Below are 12,147 nucleotides of genomic sequence, written 5' to 3' on the forward strand. Positions count from 1 at the left end.
CAACTTTTCATGTTTACGTCTTTACGTTTTCAGATGGCAAATTTGACTTTTTCCTTCAGCTGATTGAATTCATTGACATTTAAGTGGCATTACAGCTCAATTAGAAAAATCCAGTGAAGAATGCGTGAAATTTATTCCACATTTATGTTTCTGCATGAAATGCACTTTGGAAACATATGCTAATTTAAATGCAGAACGTATCTGTAATATTCCATAAACAAACAACCCTCAGTAAGACTCATTTGTCATTTCAACATTAGAGTGCAGTAAGATCACTGATTTAAAGTATAATTGCTTAAATTCCCTACAACTTTTAACGCACCTGCAATTTCTACATCCATTTGCTTTTAGCAAATGAGTGTTAAAACTCTGCCGTAAAGCTTTCTATTCATCATCGCAGTGAGACTTATGGCAGAGTGTAGTATATATATGCTAATTTCTCATTCTCCCCTCCTGATCTGAATGCGTTTTGTGTGTGCGCTGTAGGCTGTTATGAATTTCACATAGGATTTTGTATGGTGTTTATTTGCTGTGCTGCTCAAAGCTTAAGAGGTTCCCAGAGTCAAAATCATTTATCTCTAAGTGGTGGGCTTTCATGAGCAGCTGCTACACAACAGGCAGCCTGATGATGTCGGTCAACACAGCAGTCCGCTCGTCTTTTGTCTCTGATTTCTGTGCTTTGCCTCCACATCTCCACCACAAGGTTGGATGAAACGGGATTGGCATGTGTGCTCCTCAGTGGTGTGGTTTGTGTTTTGGATAATGAAGGCTGGGTTTGGATCTTTTATGAGTGAGTCATAAGATGACTACTCAAACACAATCAGTGCTACTGGCTTGAACTCATTTATCCACACCCACACTGTCTGTTTGGCTCTATAGCCTGTCAGCCTAATGGTCTGACTTGCTGTCTCCCTTTAAGATATACACTCGGGATTGTTCATACTCACGATTCAGGCTTCCCATAATCTCTTTCTTTTTATACTTTCTGGAACCTCTTAGGCTTACTGTCTCTCCCGCTGTTCAGGCTCTGTAATTGTTCAGAGGACACCTGTGGCCCATGTCCACCTCATTACCTTCACTTCCTTTTCCTCACCACCACCTCCCTCATCCTTCCTGTCTCTCTATAAAGCCAATATTTATCTACTTTTCTTTCTCCCAGTGTGACATAAAAGATGAATGCATTGCATCTTGAGGTTTAATAAAGAAGCAACTCCAGCCTTCATTCCCCGTTGAATCTGTACTGTATCCATAATGAATTACAGTATCACAGCTGACTTAATAATGAATGCGATGGATCAGGGCTGCAGACAGATTCTCACCAATTTAAAGAGGACATCAAACCATCGGTATTTACAACATGAATATTCAATAGATTGGGGCTTGGCAGAGAGATTGCATGAAATCATTTGCAATCATCGTGGGTCATATAGTGAGCAATGTTTTTTATATGAGTGATGCAGTGTGAGACGGTGTAGAGTAAATGATGAAAATTATGTTTTTTGGTTTTCATCTTGGCATGATTTTCTACAATTTGTAAACACTTTAGTGGGGAAAATAGCACTATTCTGTCAAACAGATCACGCTACAACTTTTTTTGCTTCTTGAAAAACAAAGGAAGGTTTCGTGGTTGCCATTTTCCCTGACCAATCCACAGCAATAGAACATAATTTGCACAGATTTAAGAGGCAGAGGCATCTGTTCAGCAAGTTCAGTACAATTCTCTTTGTGGTTTGCCAATAGGAGATGCACTGAATTAAAATTTAGCTCGGTCTGTTTTTTCAAATATTGGGCAGTCCTAATTCGAGTCAGCTATTAGCAAGCATGTATTCTTAATTAAGTATTTTTAATTCATTCAAATATACATTAATTGATTTTTTTTTTTTTTTTTTTTTTTAGTCACATGTATCCTGTTAAAGCGGCTCAGAACAGAACTTAGTGAATTCAAGTCCAGTTGTCGCTCTCGTTTTTGCTCGGTTTTGTTCTCTACCAGTTCCTGAAGGAAGTTTTGGCTTTTGAGCTGATAAATGCTTATCTGTGTTTACTACTTACTATTTTGTCAATCTTTGAACAACAGACACACATGAAGAGTGATTAATAAGCAATAACAGAAGCATTTAGCAACTAAAAAATCCAGACATTTTCTTTAGGAACTGGTAGAGATTAAACCAGCCAGCCTTGCACAGTGGCTGGAATGCAACTCCAAACGAATGTCACATCTCTGAAGTGCTGTTTATATCAACTTCATGATGAGATGATATTTAAGTATGCTGGCTCCACATAAAAAATAAAATAGAAAATGTACACTACCAGTCAAACGTTTGGGGTCACCCAGACCATTTCACGTTTTCAGGAAAACTCACACTTTTATTCATGTGCTAACATAACTGCACAAGGGTTTTCTAATCATCAGTTAGCCTTTCAGCACCATTAGCTAACACAATGTAGCATTAGAACACAGGAGTGATGGTTGCTGGAAATGTTCCTCTGTACCCCTATGGAGATATTTCATTAAAAATCAGCTGTTTCCAACTGGAGTAGTCATTTAAAAAATGCTTTTCTTTCAAAAATAAGGGCATTTCTAAATGACCCCAGACTTTTGAATGGTAGTATATGTTTAAAATTCCGAGGATAAGAGGGTTTTGTTTGATTCGTGAATGACAAGACACACATTTGCTGAAAGACACTAACATGCTCCATTGAGCTGAGGGCACCTGCGCAATCAAATGAAAGGTCTCTGTAACACCGTCTATGTTAGAGAATCGTCCATCATTATTATACAACAATCAACCACAACATTACAATCCGTCTAAAACTGTGTAGGTCCCCCCTTGTGCTGCCAAACCAGCTAGTTGCTGTGATTAGTGTGCTTTGTCTGCCGCATTGTTTTAAAGTGTGTGTGCTACGTTTTAGAGGAACAGCCACATAAATGCCAGGACCCAAGGTTCACCAACAAAACATTGCATTGCTATGAGCTGATCAATGTTACTCCTTTTACTCGTCAGAGGTTTTATTGTAGCTGATAGGGTGCGAAAAAATCCCTTTATAGACAGCTTTAAACACTTAGGTTTCTTTTTATTCAGCAGTCATTCAGCCTGTCAGTCTTTCTGGAAATGATTAAACACTTCAATGTGGACTTAAGTCGTGTGCTGGTGGTGTCTGCCGTTTGTGAAAGAAAGCGTCAACAACCATTAGCTTAAACTTTATCACGACTATGAATGTGAAGTCAAGGTGACTGTGTGTTGAGTGAGTATTGTGAATTCAAGATGTGTTCTTATTCATGATGCACATAAATATGTCTATAGGCTTTTGAGACCTTGTGGATATTGTTTTTCTTTTCTCCCAGAAAGTAGACCTAATGCTGCAACTGAAGTGTGGAGAAAGAAGTGTTTGTTCATGCAACCATGAAAACCATGTGGGACAGAAACGGAGAAATGACCCCAAAGAGCCTTTTCTGACGCAATGAGGATCAAACGTCCAAATATACAGTTATTTTAGCAGTCGAATCTAATTTAAATGCCTCAATCAAAATCAGGACATAACATAAACAGCAGCAGATAAAGGCTATATCAGGTTCTGCACTCCCATGAGACCCGTCTGGGAGAAGGGGGCTATAATTCATAAAATTTGGCTTTGCTCCAGTCAGCAAGCCATGGCCCCAGGTGCAGGACAGTCAGATGAAAAATACCTTTGAATCTGAGCTGTTTGCTTTGCTCTGGTCAACAGAAAGTGGATGATAAGCTGTAGGAGAAATGCACAGCAAAGAATAAATTAACCTTATCAATGCTTCTTTAGATCATGTATACTATTGCCTTTCTATCAGCGGAAATTTGATATTCATTCAAAAATTTATTGTAAATGAGGACCAACAAACATTTTGTGTTTCCTCACTCTTGAGGGAGTACGGTTTGGGGAAAAATTGGCAAGATGCATTAAAAAAAATCCCTGAAGGATTAACAAGGATTTACAAAAATATGCTGCAATAAACCAAAGTCCATAACCTCAACAACACTGTTTGAATAATGACTGACATAATTATTTGGTTTAAGTCATTTGCATATCAGTTTTCCTCTCAGGAAAGGATTTTGTTTTGCCTTTACTTTTTATTGTCTTCTTTCTCTTAAGATCTCTTTTTAAAAACGTTTGAACGCCTACTGTCAGCATCTCATGCAAAGTACGCTGAAAAACTGTAAGTAAATGTTCTTCTCTAAAGTTCAACTGCCACCCCAGAGGTTTGAACATGTCACAGAAAAGAGTAAGAGTGGGAAAAACGATGCTCAGCACAGACAGAGGTATATTGGCATTTGGCAGATTGAGGTGATATGTTAAAAAAAAAAAAAAAAGGCAAAATAAAAGAATAACTCTGCTGCAGATGATGGCAATGTCAAAAATTCAAACTTTATTATTTCATCTGAGGTTTTTCTTTTGCTTGTGGCTGTATTTGCTAATATTTTTCACATCTGTGGAAAGCAGAGGAAGGCACTGATGTATGTGGATGTTGGTATAGTGTGAATTTGTGCACTCTGACTACAACTTTAATGATATGGTGTCAGAGTGGGTCTGTGCATCAAGTGTTTTCAGCACTTCCTGAAAGAACAAGCGGTTACACCACAGAGAAAATGGATTCAAAAAGGGAGGAAAAAACAAACGCACCTTAAAAATATTTTCATTCTCAGACTCCACGGTGCTGTAAGGCCACGGATAAAACAAAAGCCTCTTTGTGTACGAAACCAAGCAACTTAAAAAATGTTCAAAGACTCAATTCATGAATATTTTACATGATGTGCCAGAACTTCATCTGAATATCTGAATGTACTGGAGCTCATCAATGGCCTATCTGTCTTACTACCGAAGCCACACAGCCTCCCTCTCCCGCTTTCTTTCTCCCCCTCTGCCTCTCCCTTCTAACGGCCACACACAAGGCCATCCATTCAAAGGCCTTCCTCATCCAGCCACAGCGGGTCCCCTGAGGTGCCTATGTGCAGACCATGCTGCCTGGGATTAAAGTGTGAGTTAGAAGGAGGCAGTGGGGCTCGTCGCTTCTTCCTCGCTGGTGACGAGGCTCTATAGGGCTTCCTTTGACACCCACTCTCCGGGTTTGATGAAGAAGGCTTGTATGAGAAAAATGATGGCGGATGGACTTTTTAGTACTCGTTAACACAAATACTTAAGTCTCCTATAAGAGACAGCATTTAAAAAAAGCAAAAACAAAAAACGAAGCAGCTGCAGTATTGCTCAAAGTTTGGGAAAGGATGGCCTAGATTTCTTTTTGTCGACGGCTGTGTTAAATAATAAAGAGAGATGTCAGATAGTCTTAGTTCTTTAGCTGCAACTCAATACACATATTGTACGCTGATAATTCGGTACACTCAAAGGTTAAAATCCAAGCAGATAACTGTCCGCATGGCTCTAAAGCTTGAGAAGCCCTTCAAACTCCACCTCATGTTCTCTGAGTTGGTTTAATTGAAAAATATTTGAGGAATGTTCATCACTGAAACATAATAAATGGCAACCACAGGCTCTGTGTTATCCCCTAAATCTACTCTCTATTTTAGTGCATGTGTAAATGATTGTGTTACAGAATGACCCAATATGACCCAGCTTTTTGCAGCGTATCCCATTTAAAAAAAAATAAAATAAAAAATCATTTCATTTTCACAGCTGCAGGTATAGGTTTTTTTCTTTTCTTTGTTTCTCTGAGTGCAGTTCCAGGTATTACAGTGTGAGGCTGTTATGTTAAAAGGGCGCTGTATAGGGGCTGTTTGCAGCTTCAATGTGTATCGCTGTTTGGAGCAAACCCAATAATTATTGTCCAAGTATATCCAGTGCAAACGTTCAGATCCAATGCAAGAACTGGTATATTCTATATGTGGTGAAAGTCAGTCCTATTTAAGTTTCACTTTTTGCTGCAATGTCAAACTAATGTATTTCCACATAGACTCTGTCTGCACAAGATGAACCAAAACACGCACACAGTGTTATAGTTCAACTTGGTAATGACAGGGCCTGCTAACATTATTATTATGAGCTATGATTAGACTAAATAAGATAAAATGAGGTCTTTAAGTATTGTGTGTGTTGGAAAAAAGTTGAAGATGTATTAAAAATTCATAGTTTGCCACTAAAACTTGCTTACCTTGCTTTCTGTGCACAGATTTGGAAAGCTGTTACTGATCTGCTTAGATAAGTTTGAGATGTTTCATGTTTTTCTTCTAAATGCTCATGCTGGCTTTTGGCTGTCTATACTTTGATTATTCAATGACAGTACAGGCTATTCTGTTCTATTCTAAATATTCATGACTTCTAGTGTGTGGGGGATCTTCTTTTATTCTTCTTTTATTCCACAGAACTCTCGTTTAACCTGCACTTATCGATGCCACTCAACGTGAATTTGGCATCAGCTTAGCACTGAACTACTGGTCCTGGTGAAATCCTTCATGTGGAGAAGTGAGGCTTGGGAGCGCAGAGATTAGGTGTCATGACTGTTGCAAAACCAGCCTTCATTCTGCAGACTGTAGAGCCATACATGCAATGATCTTTCCCCAACCTTCACTATGCACGGAAAAAAAAAAAACATAATAGTCTGGCTACAACTGAACATCACTCTGCTATTGGAGGAAAAGGGCTGTGATTTCTTTGTGTTGCTTTAAACCAATCACAAGCCACTTGGGTGGAGTTAAGTGAAGGATGCTGCTTCTGTGTTCCCTCAAAACAGTGATGGGGGGAACAGCTGCAAGCAGGTAGATGAGCACTGTGATTAAAACCTTGTGAGCTGCTGTAGGGCATGATCTGAATCCTGTGCAAAACTTTAAATTTTCAGGTATGCAGGTTACTATCTCTAAGTTTGTCATCGTTGTGTCCCGTAGTGAAATGGATTTGGATAATGGTAACAGGCAGACCGTGGAAGAGAAGGAAAAAGCTTAAAATGAGTGGCCAATGGCTAGCGTACACTTGCAGCCTACATCTGGTTAGTGGGACAAACTGACCATACTGTAGATGACACACACTGAATATGGTAGAATGTAAGATATTTAAAAAATACTGTCATTCAAAAATCATATTGTGGGGTTTTACCAAATTGTCCAACACTACTTTTATTTTCTTTTGTCTGCAGATATGGAGTTGGGTGAAAACCATCTCTCAAAGTGTTAAAGGAGTTGCTGATGGCTCGAGTGACAAGTTCAGTTTTAGTCTTCTTAAGAGAATGAGGATTCAAGGATGATGTCTATTTTATTCTGACCTCATCTCTGGGAAATTTTCCAACACTCTGATGTTTGTCATCCTTAACAAGACACTGAGTCTTAAAATCAGGGTTCCTTTGTATAAAGGGGCATGATATTGCATCTGAGCATAGAAAAAACTGTGGAAGGGGGTTCAGCAGTCCTTGATCCTCCTAGAAATTTAATCTGGCCATGTAGTAGCCTATTGTGCAGCATAAAGGAGCATTCAGTAAAGTCCATACAGACTATGCACTATAATAATCCCATGCAATATGTGAATTTTCCCCTGCAATAATCACAGCAGTAGTAGTGATTATGAACAATGCAGCATCCCAAGCAGTATTGAAGTGACAGGTGAGTGTGTGACAGCCGCTGGTGAAGTGAGGCGGAGGGAGGAGGACTGATGACTCGGAGCTGAAACACGGAGCGCACATTGTACTTTGTGCTCGGTGGGAAAAGGAGGCGCGCAGCTCCTCTCCATCACACTTCACTTTGCAAACACCGATAGGGTAAATAAAAAACAAAGAAGCCAGGATGTAGAATCCATCAGATAACATCCCACAAAACCCCGCCAGCAGACCGTTTCTTCTGAGTCCTCGCGGTTCCGTTCCGGAGCGCTCGATCCCGGCGCTTCGTTCGCGTTTTGGCGCTGCGCTCGGTTTGCAGGAGTCTGTCGATCGACCGAGGAAGAGGAGGAGGTGAAGGAGGAGAGGTGCTGATCGCTGCCTCCACTCGCTGCATGGATCCGAGCTTCTCTTCTTCTCCTCTCACTTGTAACTGAGGACTGAGAACTCTTCTGTTTCTGTTTGGAAGAGTTGGGATTTTGTTCCCTCCTCCACTCCATCTTTTTTCGGTGAGTGTGTGTGCTTGTCATCTTTTCAAATGTTTATATGTGCTTCAAAATCAGCGTGTCTAGGCTGAACGAATGCAGAAAATGATCTCAGAAGTTAGAATTTGGCAGCTATGTGAAGAGCCAGGCCTTTGAGCCACGTTTTGAATGGAACATGCATGAGCACAATCTGTTTATTAATAATGACTAATGGATCAGGTGATGTAGCCATTTAAATTGTTAAATTTGAAATTGAAACATGGAAAAGTGGTGTCATCACATCTGGAGCAGGTTCACTCCTTATTCCGATTCAACAGGTTTGTCTCAGTCAGTGTTCTCCCTGCCAGTCAGTTAATTATGCAGCTCAGGATAAATTGGTTGTTTATTTCATCATGCTGCTGATGTTGTAGGTTTAAATAATCAGCAGCATTGCATTGCAACTCTATCTGGAGCAAGTGTGGGCTTGAGTGCAAAACAGAAATGTTTTTTCTCTCAAATACAAGTCCACAGATCTGTATAAGTCATGCAAACTGTTGCAGCAGGCTTTGGATTTCAGCGCTGACTTTAAATTTCATATCAGCCTCTTTTACCTGCATGTGACAACCTGCCATGGTTGGTCAGCACTTGTGCTGTAGTTGCCATTTATCAGCTTTTTCCTTGAAACTGCATGACATTTTGGGCAGATTCTGTTGGATTTGAATGGAAGCTGCAGAGAGCGACAGGAAATTTAATCAAGGGGAAAAAGTGGTTGGAGCTCAGAATAGTTTCCTGCTGTGTTGTGTAGAGCACCATGAAGGCAGACACTGACAATTTCACCCTTATTTTTCCTGTTTTGTTTTAATTGCCGTATATTTTTCAGATGCCGGTTCATTCTGAAGACCGTCCAGTCTGAGGTGAGGAAGACTTGGTTCCAAGACTCTGCTTCACAATGGCAACAGGAGTAGCAGCATGGCTTCCTTTTGCCAGGGCCGCAGCTATTGGCTGGATGCCCGTGGCCAACTGCCCCATGCCTGTTGCACCAAGAGACAACAGCAAGAAACAAGACGAACTGATCATCCTCAACGTCAGCGGCCGTCGTTTTCAGACCTGGAGAACCACCCTGGACCGTTACCCAGACACCCTGCTGGGCAGCTCTGAGAAAGATTTCTTTTACAATGAGGAAACCAAGGAGTACTTCTTTGATCGGGACCCTGACGCCTTCAGAAGCATCCTCAACTTTTACCGGACGGGAAAGCTCCACTACCCCCGTCACGAGTGCATCTCGGCCTACGACGAGGAGCTGACTTTCTTCGGCATCATCCCCGAGATCATCGGCGACTGCTGCTACGAAGAGTACAAGGACAGAAAGAGGGAGAACTTGGAGCGGCTGCAGGACGATCAGGAGGAGAACAAGGACATGAAGATACCCAACATGAACTTCAGAGAGACGATGTGGCGAGCCTTCGAGAACCCCCACACCTCCACCATGGCCCTGGTCTTCTACTACGTCACTGGTTTCTTCATTGCCATCTCGGTCATCACTAATGTGGTGGAGACGGTGCCCTGTGGTTCCACCGCCAACCAGAAAGACATGCCATGTGGCGAACGTTACACGGTGGCCTTCTTCTGCATGGACACCGCCTGCGTCATGATATTCACAGTGGAGTATCTGATGCGCTTGTTCGCCGCGCCCAGCCGCTACCGCTTCATGCGCTCCGTGATGAGCATCATCGACGTGGTGGCCATCTTGCCGTACTACATCGGCCTGGTGATGACCAACAACGAGGACGTGAGCGGCGCCTTCGTGACGCTGCGGGTCTTCCGAGTGTTTCGGATCTTCAAGTTCTCCCGCCACTCTCAGGGCCTGCGGATCCTGGGTTATACGCTCAAGAGTTGCGCCTCAGAGCTGGGCTTCCTCCTCTTCTCGCTCACCATGGCCATCATCATCTTCGCCACGGTCATGTTTTACGCAGAGAAGGGCTCCAGCTCCAGCAAGTTCACCAGCATCCCAGCTTCCTTCTGGTACACTATCGTCACCATGACGACGCTGGGGTGAGTAATGGACATATTTGCCCTTCCACCACACCTCACCCACACATACAGGTGAACGCATTCCTGCACATGTGCAGGTTGCAGTCATGCTTGTGCTGTATTTGTATAGAACCAAAGTGATTGTTAGCAAATGCAATAGATGCATTTTTGTGGATTTTTTTTAAATAAGTTGAATAATTTATGAAAACTCCTTTGAATTTCAAATGAGCATCAAGACAGCCTGCCCCCATACTTCAGTACGCTACAGCTTATTTGAGACTGCCAGTGTGAGTAATGGTGGGCAGTGTAGCATTTATCTATCGGCACAAACACTCGTGGCATTTTGTTTGCCTCACTTAGAGCTTGCCAAACAGGGAGACAGTGGCTGAATACATACAGTACATCTGAATATTAAATATATGCCTTGATACTAAACAGGTTTGTGTGCACACTACACTGTTGACTGTTTTCTGTTTATGTCAGTGTTTTTTTTTTTTCTCTTTGGCTTCGAAATCAGTGATTCGTGTCATGCACTATTAATTCTGAAAATTATACTTTATTTGGATGTGATTAGCTCATCAATTTATAATTACCCAGTAAAAAACCTTTATCATTTCTCTATATGACTTACCGTGTTTGAATGAACAGCGATTCAGTTACATCTCTTTTACAGAGAACAGACTATCTTTTGCACTGTACGTCTGAGAGATTTGCTCTCTGCTAATATGCTCTACACTGGGAGCACCATATTTATGGCCTAGGTATTCAGCGTAAAAAAAACGCTTTGCGAGGAAATAATTTAACTGCATTATAAAGTGAGATCTCTCCTCTGTATGCCTGGAGGCGAGGTGTCTCATGAGACATCCTCTGTCACCTTTATTATGATTCCACTCTGCTCTTAATCTTTTCCTCAAGCTCGCCGAGATTGGGTGCCATGAATGGCAAGGTGAACTTGAAAGTGTTCCCAAAGTTTGGCTGAGTGTAGTGCTCCATTAGCAAGGAGGAGCTGAAGAATGAGTTCCTAAAAATCACTTCTTCACTCTGGCTGTCTTTGAAGATAATGCTGTGGATGTAAATGGAGAAACTTGGCATGACTCAGAAATAATTCTGGCGGTTTCAGTGATTCAGTTGAGTAACAGAAATGTATTTTTGAAAACAAGGGACTGTTAAGACGAGCAGGGAGGAGAAGCATGAAGGGGTTGGTTTATATTTTTCCCAAAAATGCGCACATCTCGTCTGTATTAATAACTTTTTTTGGTCTGTGTAATTCTTCCTCCTGTTCATATTCAAAAATTCCTTCTCAACGCAATTTAAAGGTAAGCAATAGGAACAAAATCTGCTGTCCCAGCTGAAGCGTACATAAGGTATCGACAGTCTGAGTTGGACAAAATAAGTGGAAACTTTCCAAAGTCTAGAGCTGTAACCCTGATGATTATTTACTGTATTAAAGAATCTCACAGTCCTTCCCGTTCATTAATTAATTGCTTGCTTGTAAAGTTGAAGAAAACAATGAAAGATGCTGCCAGTAATTAGTTCATTTAAGTTCGACTTCAAACGATGTAATTAGAAAATCGCAACGGCAGCAGTTCAGGACATACATTATGCAACATGTCTGGGTGTATACTGTTGTGTTAATGGTTTTATAAGTTCAGACCGTCTTTGTTGTGTGACAGAAATCCTTTTGATGGTACACCATGTGGTAATGCTCCATCACATGTATCACATAGCCACTAGTTACCTGATAGCTGGCTTCCAAAATTATATCCTGATAAAATTGCTATATCTGTCAGAAAAATCGCATACACTACTGTTCAAAAGTTTTGGGATCGCTTAGAAATGTCCTTATTTGTGAAAGAAATGCTGTTTTTTTTCAATGAAAATGGCATTAAATTAAGCAGAAATCCAGTTTAGACATGATTAATGTGATAAATGACTATTCTAGCTGGAAATGGCTGATTTTTAATGGATTATCTCCATAGGGGTACAGAGGAACATTTCCAGCAACCGTCACTGTGTTCTAATGCTACATTGTGTTAGCTAATGGTGTTGAAAGACTAATTGATGATTAGAAAACCCTTGTGCAGTTTTGTT

General features: G+C 41.1%; 1 protein-coding gene across 2 annotated transcripts in view; it reads left to right on the forward strand.

Annotated features, from left to right (window-relative positions):
• The first annotated feature begins 7,469 nt into the window (after positions 1-7,469).
• Positions 7,470-12,147, forward strand: part of LOC110956251 (potassium voltage-gated channel subfamily D member 3-like) — a 90,320-nt gene continuing 85,642 nt past the window's right edge. Inside the window, exons 1-2 of one of the 2 annotated variants that reach the window (XM_051948351.1) lie at positions 7,470-8,070; positions 8,906-10,077. In XM_051948351.1, the coding sequence (XP_051804311.1) occupies positions 8,975-10,077 (1,103 nt within the window). In that variant the 5' untranslated portion in view covers positions 7,470-8,070; positions 8,906-8,974. The remainder of the gene's footprint in view (positions 8,071-8,905; positions 10,078-12,147) is intronic. The other variant, XM_051948350.1, reaches the window with a different exon arrangement.

Source organism: Acanthochromis polyacanthus, chromosome 5 (assembly GCF_021347895.1).
Source record: "Acanthochromis polyacanthus isolate Apoly-LR-REF ecotype Palm Island chromosome 5, KAUST_Apoly_ChrSc, whole genome shotgun sequence".
Classification (NCBI taxonomy): Eukaryota; Metazoa; Chordata; class Actinopteri; family Pomacentridae; genus Acanthochromis; species Acanthochromis polyacanthus.